Raw genomic sequence first — 13,902 nt, forward strand, 5'->3', positions numbered from 1 at the left:
GGGTGGGGGGATGGAAGGGGAAAGGGGGGTGAATGCGAGGGGGAGGGGAAGGTGGGTACCTCCTCGTCACGATCACTTTCCAAAGATTCAATTAGAGAACATATAAGGGGCAACTACATGATGCTACATCTTCGCTCAGCCATTAGAGGCCATAAGCAAGTTGTTCCAGCCAGAGGAAAGCAACCCAGGTTTTGTGTACGAAATATCCAATAATACAACCAGATGAAGAATTAAACACAAAACAAAATCGCATTTTCGACCAGATTCTTAAAGACAAAAACACATGAAAACAGAAAAAGAAAATAATAATGACTGAAAACAAGTCAAAGGATGATAATACACAAACATGCACCACACACTACGAATCAAAGCTACTGGACCTTCTAACGCCAAAGACACAAACAGGCGACGAAGCCAGAGACAAGATCAGTTCATAAATATGTTAACAGACACACCCTCTGAGCCTGGACTGAAAAGGTACGCTGGAATGTACCCAAGTAAACAACAAATTTGATATAAACATAAGCTTCTAACATAACTATATCCTAAATCGTCTCTAGACCTTCGATTTATATCTAATCAAACCCCTGCCCCTAAAAAAACATTGTTGACAAAGCTTTAAAAAGGCGAGACACTACTATTCACAAATAAAATTTACTTCGAAAATCGATCTTCGTCCACGCCCATCAGGAGCGACGCCCATCAGGAGAGACGTCCACGAAGGACAACGGTCGGATACGCCCCCCAAGGCCAAGGGGTAAAGAGGTAGAAGTAGTAAAGGAAAAGAGGGCACAGTGCAGAATAAAGAGTGCAGAATAAAGAGTACAGAAATGACAGTGGAGAATTGAGACGAAAACAACAAAAAAAAGGAAGAAAGAAATAAACAGAGACCGGAGGACGAAGAAAGCAGACGGGAAAGGAGGAAGTGGAAGGAGGAGGAGGAGGAGGAAAGAAGACGACAAACAGGGCGTGACACTCAGCTCCACAGACCACAACACCCTCCCCCCCCCTAAAAAAAAGGGCGACTCGAATCCGAAATCTGAGGTTCAGTGCCGATGGCGCAGAAACCGGAGTGACACCGCGTTCTGCAACGCGGAGTGTGAAGGACAAGAGAGCAGGCCACAGAAATGGAAATTCTAGTCGAGAGCTGAGAATGAGTGGGAGGGAAGAAAGATATAAAGAGGGGTAAATAAGAAGCAAACTGAATGAATGAAAGAAAAATCGTTCTGAAAGTCCTTGACATTCTCTTCAAGCAAGGCAGTTCATATCAACAATGATAATTATAAAAAAAGTAATAACACGGTGATGATGACTTTATGACAGAAAAAGTGAAGATGAGATGAGAATATAGAAGTCCTTCTAGCCACAAAAAACAGGCAAAACATCAAACAAAGTGAAGCAAAAATCAGCCGGAGTACAATCCTCGAAGGCCATTCTCCGCCGATGCAGGGAGAGGGGGAGGGGGAGGGGGAGACCTTCGCAGTTTGTTACTGACGCTCTCTCGGCCGCCCTGGGCGTAACGCGGGGGGACCGTTACCCTGCAGCACGCCCTCGTATATGTATGCGTACACTGTAACTGGATGATAGTGTTTACGTATTTCTAAGTTTGTTTGTTTTTGTTTACATGTCAAGTAAATGTAAGAAATGTGAATGCAATATATAGGCCTATATGTAGAGTATATATGCATTTATAATCATTTGCATATATACATGAACATGAGTACATGTACGTATGCATGTGCGCTCTAAATCTTTCTCTTGCAAAATAAAAAGACCAAGCAGTGTTCCGCCCTATGATCTTGTGCAACAATAAAATCAGCCAAACACACCCTTGTGCCGACGCCTTCCTGACGCCTCGCCTGAAACTTCACTCAGGCAGAGGATCCCGGCAGCACTGCGAAGGCTCCTGGAGGTGACGTCGGCCATCAGGCAGACAGACAGACATCTTGTGGCTGGGACCCCCCCCCCCCTTGCAGTCTGATCCCCCTTTCCTTAGCCACCTCTGTCTCGACGCCGCGCCACTCGAACAATTGTGCTCTCATTCGGAGCTCTGCTACTATTTTCCCTGCATATTCTCTCCTCTTCCATCTTATTTCTCTTTCTTCATACTTTTTTTTTTGTCCATTCCGCCATACTTGTGTTTTTTTCCATTCACTTTTATTTCCTCGTATGATTAGTCTCTCATTTTTCTGGCTCCTCGTTACCCAATCACCTGACATTTCCGACGACAAAGCCCGCGTGCCTCTCTCCCCTCCTCTATCCGCCTCCGCTCTATCTATCCCTCTCCTCTCTCTTCCTCTCTGTCCTCCTATCTCTTCTCTCCCTTTCCCTCTCTCTCTCTATCTTCTCTTCTCTCCCTTCCCCTCCCTCTCTCTATCTTTTCTTCCCCACTTCCTCTCTCTCTCCTCTCCCTCTTCCCTTCTCACCTCGTCCTCCTTGTCCTATTCCTTTCCCTCTCTCTCCTCCTCTGTTTCCCTCTTCCCTCTTCACTTCCATCTCCGTCTCCGTCTCCCATTCTCTCTCCATCTCCGTCTCCTCCTATCACCCTTTCTCTAACTCCTCTTTCCTCTCCCCCTCCCTCCTTATCCTCTTCGTCTTCCTACTCTCTCTCTCTCCATCTCTATCTCCTCCTTCTCTCTCTTCATCTCCTCCTTCTCTCTCTTCATCTCCTCCTTCTCTCTCTTCATCTCCTCCTTCTCTCTCTTCATCTCCTCCTTCTCCCTCTCCTCCTTCTCCCTCTCATCTCCTCCTCCTTCCCCTCCCCTCGCGTGCCCTTCCGTCCTGCCCGAGAGCGGTGACTCACCAGCCAGCGACGCAACTCCATCGCGGGTACTTACTTACTGCCAAGAAAAATACTGTCTACGTTTCCCTTCTCTTCGTCTTCGTTTCCCCTTCATTCGTAAACTTTGCCTCCTCGGTCATTTCTTTCTTTCCTTCTTTTATTCTAAAGTACATTTCATCCTATTTCTTTTCAATAAGTTATTCCTCATTTTTCTTTCTTATTCCCTCATTCGGATAGGTTGCCCAGAGCGATAGTTTACATCGTCACAAGGTGGAAGGAAATCAAGAAGAAAGAACGGAAGAAGGCAACAAAGAAGAGAGAAGGGGAGAAGGAAACGCTAAAAAGACGAAAAGGAAGAGAACAAGAGGTAAGAGGCGTGGGCGCAATGAGGCATGTCAAAACGGGCCGTGAAGGACTCGTACGTGGAAAGGGCGGAGACCTCGTATATCTGGCCAAGAAAATATAAATAAATAAATGGATAGATAGATAGATAGATAGACATGCGAATGAATATGATACAAAATTTAAAAAAGGAGAAAAAAGTAGGCAGGATTCCTGTCCACACGCCGTACATAGGAGACGACGAGGGAACGCGGGCAATGCAAGTGTGGGCGGCGATCGTAAGGCCGGCGAGCGCCCACGAATCCCGTTGTGGGCGGAGATGAGAGCGAGGGCGGACTTGCTCTTGCCGGCGATTGCTGGGGGGAGTGGGAGAGAGGGAGTGGGAGAGAGGGTGTAGAGAGAGAGAGAGAGAGAGAGAGAGAGAGAGAGAGGAGGAGAGAGAGAGAAGAGAGAGAGAGAGAGAGAGAGGGGGGGGAGAAGAGAGAGAGAGAGAGAGAGAGAGAGAGAGAGAGAGAGAGAGAGAGAGAGAGAGAGAGAGGAGGAGAGAGAGAGAGAGAGAGAGAGAGAGAGAGAGAGAGGGGGGGGGGGGGGCGGCGAGAACATCATAAAGAGTAAAAAAAAAAAAAAAAAAAAAAAAAGGGAATAAACATTTGCTGCCGTAAACAACTCTTTTATTAATAATAAACACGCAAAAAGTGGCACCGAGGAATCTGAAAACCGGATGCAAAGTCTGGGACAATAATAACAAGCCACAACACATGAGTCAACGCTGGGAGTTAGCTGTCAAGGTCAAATTAATCATATTTGCATACAAGGTGTTAATTAACTCTCGCTTTACCTCAAGCAATTAAAAGACGAAGGAAGTCTCTCTGCCTCGCCCCTTGCTGCTGCCACATGAACATGCACACGATCATGAGGGCAGTTTTGTGGGACGTCGCAGTCCAATGCACTATCGAGAAACTTACTATGTACGAACATTTTGCATGACGATCGCCATTCATAATGACGCGCTGCATGACGCATTCATAACGCTAGTACATCCCGGCGTGCATGGAACAGAAGTAACCAATATGTACATCCTGGTGTGCATGACTAGGTGGGTTACATTCTACTGAGAGAAAAAAATGTGAAGTAAGCGGGAAAAAAAGGATGTGAAGAAAGACAAAGGAGATTTAATAGATAAAAGAGGGAGGAAGGAAGGGAGGGAAGGAGAGAGGAAGGAAGGATGGAAGGAACGAAGGGAGGAAGGAAGGAAGGGAGGGAGGAGAGGAGAAGGGAGAGAGGAGGGAGAGAGGAGGGAGGAGGAAGAGAGAGAGAGAGAGAGAGAGAGAGAGAGAGAGAGAGAGAGAGAGAGAGAGAGAGAGAGAGAGAGAGGAGAGAGAGAGAGAGAGAGAGAGAGAGGGAGAGAGAGAGAGGAGAAGAGAGAGAGAGAGAGGGAGCGAGGTCAGAAACACGAGAAAGAGAAGAGAAGAGATGAGGTGAGAGATGGAGAGGAGAGGGAGAGAGTTGGGGGAGGGGAGAGTGGAGAGGAGAGAGACAGTACGGTGCGAGGACGGCAGGTCATCCAAACACGAGAAAAAGATAGCAGGAAGACCAAGATGAAGGGAAACACTGGAGAAAGATAGGGAGGTTGGCGGCGAGGGGAAGAATACGTGGGAAAGGAGAGAGAAGAGTAACGGTGCGGAGGCGAGGTCAAGCCCAAACCACAACCAGAGAGAGAACCAAAACAACGTATATGTGTGTGTGTGTGTGTGTGGTGAGAGTAGGTGATGTGGTAGTGTGTGTGTGTTAGGGATGTGTGGTAGTGTGATGTTTTAGTGGAAGTGAGTGAGAGTGGTGTGTATGGAGAGAGAGAGAGCAGAGGAGAGAGAGAGAAAGTGAGGAAGAGAGAGAGAGAGAGAGGAAAGAGAAAGAGAAGAGAGAGAGAAGATGAGGAGAGCGGAGAGAGGGAGGGAGATGAGAGAGAGAGAGAAGGGAGAGGAGAGAGAGAGAGAGAGAGAGAGAGAGAGGAGAGAGAGAGAGAGAAGAGAGAGAGAGAGAGAGAAGAGAGAGGAGAGAGAGAAGAGAGAAGGAGGGGAAGAGGAGAGAGGAGAGAGAGGGAGGGAGGAGGGAGAGGGAGAGGGAGGGAGAGGGAGAGGGAGAGGAGAGAGAGAGAGAGAGAGAGAGAGAGAGAGAGAGAGAGAGAGAGAGAGAGAGAGAGAGAGAATGTGAGTGTGTTACAAGCCTATGCATAGAGTGCGTGTGTACACGTGCAACTCCGAGGTCACAGCAGAATGAAGGTTAAAGGTCACCTGACAGGCTCCAAGAGGCTCGGCATGTCTCGGCAATGACGTCATGACCTGACGTGCGACCCAACCTCAGCACATTCATTTCCATTTGAGACAAACCGCACAAAGGAAGCATAAATAAAAGGCATCACGAGGTTTTACTTTTTACAGCTGCACCTTTATCAATTTTCAGAAAAAGTAAACGTAAAAACAAGGATGTTTTCGCCGCCCTTCTCTCTCTCTCTCTCTCTCTCTCTCTCTCTCTCTCTCTCTCTCTCTCTCTCTCTCTCTCTCTCTCTCTCTCTCTCTCTCTCTCTCTCTGTGTGTGTGTGTGTGTGTGTGTGTGTGTGTGTGTGTGTGTGTGTGTGTGTGTGTGTGTGTGTGTGTGTGTGTGTGTGTGTGTGTGTGTGTGTGTGTTTGTGTGTGCGCGCGCAAATGTTTCCCTGAGCGTGAATGTGAAAGCGCATTCCGCTCGCTCACCCTTCTCCATACCTAGACGGAGCGAACGATGGCGCCGACAGTTTCCGAGAAAGAGAATCGGAAAGGGAGGACAGACACACACAATCGGAAAGAGGGAGAAAAAAAGAAAGAGGAGAAAGAGGAGAGAGAGGAGGGAGAGGAAAGAGGAAATAGGAAAGATAAGAGAGAGGAAAGAGAAGCGAGAAGAAGAAAAAAGAGAGGAGAGAGAAGAGAGGAGATAGAAGAGCGAAGAGATAGGAGAAAGAAGAAAAGGAGGAAGAGAGAAGAGAGAGAAGAGAGGATAGAGGAAACAGAGACGGCCAGGCAGAAAGACTGGCAGACAGCAAGCGAGCGCGATAAACACGCAAGGCTCAAACAAGACAGGAGGACACGAGGGCTCATGGGCGAGGCAGAGATATTTCCTGCCCAGCCAAGGCCGTGCACGTTTCACATTCTCTTTTGGGAACATCTTCCGAGGAAATATTTCTCATCGACGCTTACTGATGTCTATCCCCGTTGGTTTTACGAAGCAAAGAGATCAAATCAAGAATATTCACGAGTTATCGCAATCCATACATTATCATCGCGGCGGCCCATCACATGGCACCGAGCGATACCACATGACAGCGAGCGACGTCACATGGCACTGAGCGACACCACATGACCCCGAGTGACGTCACATGGCACCGGGCGATATTGCATGGCACTGAGCGTCACCACATGACCCTGAGCAACGTCACATGGCACTGAGCTGCATCCACAACAACCGCGGAGGGAGAAGCACCGCGTAGGGCACATAGAGGCGCCCCTTCTCTCGGCTATGCTCATGTTGCAACGACAGGAGGCGCCCTTTCTCTCTGTTGCCAGAGTCGAGGCTCTTCAAGCCCCTTTCTCGGCGGAAGTGCTGGTGGCGCAAGTGTCAAGGAACGAACGGCAGCTACACGATGCGTACATTTGCCTACGATTCCCCGTGCATTTGATATTTTATGCTTCTGATTAACCGTATTCTGTTTTCTTACTTTTTACTTTTATCCCTCTTTCTCCATTTCTCTTTTTCTGTTTCTCTCTCATCCTGGAACTCGGATATTCGGACATAAGTCGCAGCCGCCTCGCATCACCCGCCCAGCCGGCTTTGCGATGGGACTGACCAGCTAACGGGACCCTGGAGAGCGGATGAGGGGAGGGTGAAGGGGGGAAGGGAGGGGGCTGGGGGAGAGAGAGGTGTGGGGGAATAGGCGGTGACGAGGGCATTTCCGATGCCGTGAAGGATGAACAAATTGCGTCCCAATGCCCTACAGTCAAATATTTCGTGTCTGACCTTTTCCATTCATCCTTGTGTCCTTTACTGGGTTGTTGTGCTTCAAGGGTGGACTGGGATTAACCTAACATTTCCTATCATTCATAATCAACCTCGTATTTCACACACTCCTGCGTGCACATTCATACAAACATTCCACACATGCAAGTGTACACGCACACTAATATACACGCACGCAGTCAATCAGCCACGCACAAACACACGCACAGGAGAGGTTCCTATGCCCTCACACTAACGGTATCCCGGTCCAAGCCAACATGCCCACCCCTTCCCCTGCCTTCCCTTACCCTCATACTCATCTCTACTGATACGTATCCTGAGCCAGAGGATAGTCCTACACAATCACAAATAAACACACGCCGCATGCCTACAGTACCTGAGAAACCTACATTACACATGGCTGTCGACACTGCTTTCCGGGGTCTTCGCGCGGTCACCAAACCGGGATGGTCGCTTTAGATCATGGAAATTCAGATATCTTACACGGACTTGATTCGGGGTTGATATTCAATGAAATGAACGAAAAGGAGGAAGAAAAAGTGTAAACGAAGCAGAAGAAGACGAAGCGAACTAAGGCCCAGACTCTGGAGGAACCCAAAGGCCCGGAGATCAAGTCCCCGGTAGGCGGCAGCCCTCGCACGCGCCCCAACCCGGGTCACACAGTGGCCGTGTCGCAGGTGTGGCCAGAGTTCACTAAACCCGGCTTGTTTACCTGACGGAACGGACGGGTATGCAAGAATGTATACCGGGCCGAGAGAGCGAGGAGGGCATCCTGGGTCCTTCCCCCACACGCGCTCAGGGGGAGGAGGCGAACGGACTTTGGTGACAAGGAAAAAAATGACGGAAACGAGGGGAATGGCGGAGAGGGGAGAAGGAAAGGGCATGGAGGAGAGGGGAGAAGGAAGGGGAATGGAGAGGGCAGAAGGAAGGGGAATGGAGAGGGGAGAAGGATGGGGAATGGAGGAGAGGGGAGAAGGAAGAAGAAAGGAGAAAAAGGAATGGAGGAAAGGGGAGAAGATAGGGGAATAGGTAATCGTGGAGGAAAATAGAGCAGAGTGTTAGCCTTGAAATAACGGATTTGGATTTTTATTTTCTTGCGACCCGAATACTTTTTTTGCTAAAATAAAATGACAGACATAAGAAATGTACAAAAAGGGATGTAATCATCTACCATCTACTTCAAGGCTCCACCAAGATTATAGCTAGCCTCGGTCATTATCTACCTATAGAAAAAATGTCGACGAAGAACATGACCAAAGAGCTTCCGAGAGAATAAGAACAAGAGCGGCGAGATGGAGGCCCGGGCACGGCAGCATCTGGCGGACCCCGAGCGCCGACCCTACACGTGAGGACACGGCTGGCCGACCCGATCCCCGCGCCCCGGGCTGCTCTCGCTGCCCACGCGTCCTTCTGGCCAAGGACTCGATCCTAAGGAACAACATTCAGATACTCACCTCCTTTGGGCTTGCTCTCGGGGTAGCACACACGGAACAGGCCCTTGGTGCGCGTCCTGTAGAAGCCGCTGTTCTCGAACTCGGTGGGCGAGATGTCCGACCGCGACAGGGACTTCTGCAGGAGGGAGAGGAAAAGGGGTTAATTGTGACGAGTAAACACCCTACCGTGTTGATACTATGGTAAAAAAAAACACTATACACAACGCAGGTTACCGAGAGGTGAGACTAAACAAAGAGAATTTCTAGTTTTAATAAACCTAGTTTTTCTACGTAGGATGGGTTAGTTTTGATGTTTCTCTGGGTCTCAAGTGAATGACGTTTTACTGGGCAAGAGACGTAAACATCATCAAAATAGTATTACATGTTTTGGAATGACGGTTAGTGATTATGTTATGAAAAGGAAATTTAAAGATATTTGGAGGAAAAAGATGGGCAGAATGTATAAGGAGATACACAAGCGCACGAATTTGGCCTTACAAACACAGATATAATGATAGGGAACCTGGAAGAAGGAAAGAATGAGACACAGGAAGAGGAGCTAATACAGAGAGTGAAGGGAAAGAAAGAGAAAAGGGAACAAAAATAGTAAGAGAATAGGAGCGAGAATTAATAAATGGTTGAGAGAGCTGAATGAGAGGCAGTTGCAGCCCCTTTGCTGGTCACAAGTCAGTTCCTTCCTGTCTGGTCACACCGTTATGTGGCCAAACCTGGTCAAGGGGAGGTACACCTCATGAAAACAGGAAAAAATAGAAGAAAAATAAGAACAAGATGAAGGAATAAGTAGAAATTATTTTTAAAAAGTAAGAAAGAAAGCAAAGAAGAAACACATAGTTTGAAAGTTGTTCCTCTCTCGCGCTCCATCTGCGCTATCTCACGTACAGTCTCCTCTCTACGCCAACAAAACGCTTATCTAAGGGCAACCAAAGTGTCCTGCCTCAGCCTACGCTTTTCTAGGTACAAACAAAAGCAAATACTTAGTTTGGGCAAGTATCAAATAGTCAAAACACAAACCGGACGCGTCAAGTCCAGCGGCCGTATCTCTTACAGAGCTAAAGTTCGAGCAAGTTTTGACAACGGAAAAGAGAAAGATAGAAAGCTGGGTCACTCATCCTTACTCGATGCAATTTACTTATATTAACATTAATATTTTTTATTAAGGCCAACAAAATATAGAGTAGGTGCACACATAAACAGGCCATTCTCAAAAGCACGATTGCGGAATGACGTAACAAAAGCGTAAAAATGGCCCTTCACACATATTTCCAAGGAGACGCAGAGGTCATGCAAAATAATAACGATAAAATATTCTTATACAGTAAATGCTATTTACTGTATAAAAATAAACCGATTTTTGGCTACAAAAAATGTCTATAATTAGTCAGTATCGCACAAAATACACAACTTAATATAGAGACAACTATAGGAAGTAAAAACTTTCTCTTTCTGAAATGAAAATGTCAAAACCGGTGAAAGAGAATGACCTGACCTTGTTTTGTATAGCGTGACCCCAGACGAAAAACGCACGACAGCCGTTCTACTAAGGCCAACTGCATAAAGAAAAGTGTCAAGCATTTCTTTCACGTTTTATTTTTTCCTGTGCTCCCCCCCCCCCTCCCTCCAGTCTACAATCGATGGATATGGAGTTGAGAAATAACCTCAAAGCTGTGTGTTTTTTCCTCTGGTTTTCTGGATTGAGGGAAGGAATTATAGAGCGATGCAAGGAGAATAAAGAAGGGATACGGCGAGGAATGGAACGAGGGAAGGGGAAGAAACGGATAAAGGAATAAAGAAGGGAAGGGGGAGGAGTCGAGGGAGGTAAGACAGAGAGAGAGGGAAAGGGGAGAGAGGAGGGATGGAGGGGGAAAAGAGTGTGTGTACAGGGAGGGATCGGACAAATTTCACCAAATTAAAAAGGATATCAATTCGTTTTGAAATTCATCCCGTTTTCACGTTTTCCTTTGAACTCAAGACCAAATGCGATTGACATCTAAAAAAAATCGGTTTCCTAAGTCTTCCCTATCACTAGGCCTATGATCAGCTTTCCATTTATTGTTTATCTATTACTTTTCCTTCACGCCCTTTCCCCACAGGACGTCGAGGAGGAGATGAAAGGCGAGCGACCCTCTACAAGGACTATAATCTTTCCATCCCATCGGCCCCGGTATCCCCCCCCCCCTTTCCCTTCCCTCATCCCTCATCGCCATGTAGTTACCTCTCTTTTCCCCACGCTCTTTCCTGCCTCACCTCCTTCCTCTCTCCTTCTCCTCTTGCCTTTCCTTCTTTCCCCGCGATCCACCTCCCCCGTCCCTGCGTTGCCTTCCTCACCCTCATCTCCCCGTCCCCCTCCCCCCGCTCCCTTTCCTTCCCCCCCCCTCCTCCTCCCCCCTCGTAGCTCGAGGCCATACACTGTAATCTCGCATCCACGCCGTAAAGCAGACTGACCCCCCCTCCCCACCCCACCCCCTCCTCCTTGGCCATCGTGTGGTCTATTATTATGTCCCTCTTATTCCCATATTTTATTTGCCTACGATTCTTTATGTCTATGGCTTATTTTCTTTCATACTGGTGTGTTTCGCTTTTTATCTTAATTTTAAGAAAAATATAATTGTTTTTAGTAAAATATAAATATAACCTGGATGTCTGATTTTAACACAATATAAGTGGCCATAAACCTATAGTATCTTTACTTTTCCAAAACACCTAATTCCAGTAACTCAGCTTTCCTGGCTTTAAATAGTATCTAATATCTCAAGAAAGGTAATTTTACGTGATGACAGATGCTCTACATGTTGAATGCAAAAGCTTCGAGTCAATAACACATCGTCAAAAATTTAAGGACGAACTCTCAAGCTTGGAAGAAATTTTCTGACTTAATCACTCATTCTCCTCCCCATGCTCGTCTTTTTCCCTCGCTCCTTTTGCTCACCAAGCTTTATTCTTTTCTACAGCTAAAGAAATTATATATATATATATATATATATATATATATATATATATATATATATATATATATATATATATATATATATATATATCTTCTTTTAACGGTAGGTTCATGTCTGAGCCGCCGTGGTCACAGCATGATACTTAATTGTAGTTTTCATGTTGTGATGCTCTTGGAGTGAGTACGTGGTAGGGTCCCCAGTTCCTTTCCACGGAGAGTGCCGGTGGTACCTTTTTTTTGTTTAATTTATTATATATTATATATATATGATATATTATGATATATATATATTAATGTAGTATATAGTATTATATATATTATTATATATAGTATATTATATGTATATTATATATATGTATGTATATATATGTATATAATAATGATATTATTATATATGTATGTATATATATGTATATATATATGTATAATTTTATATCATACTACATCATACTACTATACATCATATATATATATATATTATATATATATTATTATTATATTATATATATACTACATATATAATATATATATATATACATATATAATATATAATCATATATATATAATCATACACACACACACACACACACACACACACACACACACACACACACACACACACACACACATATATATATATATATATATATATATATATATATATATATATATATATATTATATACATACATGTGTGTGTGTAGATATGTGTATATATACATACACATGTGTATATATGTATGTATGAATATATAAACATATATCTTTATATACGTATGTATTTATACATGTATGTATATATATATACATGTATTCAAATATATCTATATCAATCCATCTATTTATATAACCACATGTACATATATATATATATATATATATATATATATATATATATATATATATATATATATATATATATATATGCAAGTATGTATGCATACATCTAGGCTTGCATCTAGCTGCCCTTCGCGACCACAGCATACATCGACAACACCAATCGCCGCAATCGCATTCCTCCCAAAGGAACAGGGAAGAGAAACAGGTTATTTACCCCGAACGAAACCGCATCCTTAGGCGTTTCCTTAGGCCTACGCGTCCCATAGGCCTCCAAAGCCACCTGGCGCGAATGCAGGTACTAGTCACCAAGTACCGTGAGACTAGGAGAGGGGAAGAGGGGAAGAGGGGGAGCGGGGAAGGAAAGGGGGGGAGGGTGGTCATTTGCCTGCCTAAGGATTCGCGGCCTATTTCCCTGTGCCTTGGGACGCGCTCCTCTTGCGGCGAGGTGTAAAGAACTTCCTTTTGGGTCCAGATGGGGGAGGGGGGGGGAGGCAAGGGCTTTCCTTAATAGGCCTAAGGAGTGACTTGGCTGATGGGAGCCTTTTGGCCCGACGTAAGAAACGAGTTCGACCCTAATTATAAATTCTGGGAAATACTCATTAGTCTATTAGAGATGTTTTATTCTCCCCAAAGAACTTCTAATAGGCATGTAGTGCTGATATCAGGAATACTGATAATATTTCAACAATTGAGAAGGTCCAGTACATACACACAAATATAACAATATGTGGATTTTTTCCTCCTCGAACAACCTACAGTACAATTATAGAAACTACATCATATCAGCCTCTTCAGTAGGATTTCTCTTCGCTGATGCGTTGAAATCACTGACGAACAAATAAAAACGCGACATTGAACAGAACAATTCCAGGCGAATATATATAATATATATATATATATATATATATATATATATATAATATATAATATATATCATATATATATATATATATACATATACATATATATATTACAATATCATACAATATATACACTATATATACATATATCAACTATAATTATAAACAATATATATATACATATATATACACAACAACACACACATATATATACATATATATATATATATATATATATATATATATATATATATATATATATATATATACACATTCATCGAACTTTATCTCGACTTGAAAACGGGGAGGGGGGGGGGGGTATTAGATATAGGCCTACCTTGTTAAACCAAATATGTTTTTATTGAATGTATGGAGTCTTAACATCAATAATATAAATGCCTATATGCATGTATTTGTGAATGTCGTCTTATCCTTAATTCATTGTCCAGCTTGAGTAAACTAACAGTAACGAACACAAAAAAAGGCAATTCTCACTATTCAAACAATACAAGAATGATTCCATATCAACAGAATTTTACATTTCCATTTCACCGAGTTTTTTTTTTTTATTACGACAATTTTAAACTTCGAAACGGACTTTCTCCGTCTTCCTAATTTGACTGGAATGGAGAGGGAG

General features: G+C 44.4%; 1 protein-coding gene across 2 annotated transcripts in view; it reads right to left on the bottom strand.

Annotated features, from left to right (window-relative positions):
- Positions 1 to 13,902, bottom strand: part of LOC119597323 — a 71,599-nt gene that overhangs the window by 57,025 nt on the left and 672 nt on the right. For both annotated transcript variants that reach the window (XM_037946873.1, XM_037946872.1), the window contains exon 2: positions 8,623 to 8,737. In XM_037946873.1, the coding sequence (XP_037802801.1) occupies positions 8,623 to 8,737 (115 nt within the window). The remainder of the gene's footprint in view (positions 1 to 8,622; positions 8,738 to 13,902) is intronic.

The sequence above is a fragment of the Penaeus monodon genome, chromosome 39 (genome assembly GCF_015228065.2).
Source record: "Penaeus monodon isolate SGIC_2016 chromosome 39, NSTDA_Pmon_1, whole genome shotgun sequence".
In the NCBI taxonomy this organism is placed as follows: Eukaryota; Metazoa; Arthropoda; class Malacostraca; order Decapoda; family Penaeidae; genus Penaeus; species Penaeus monodon.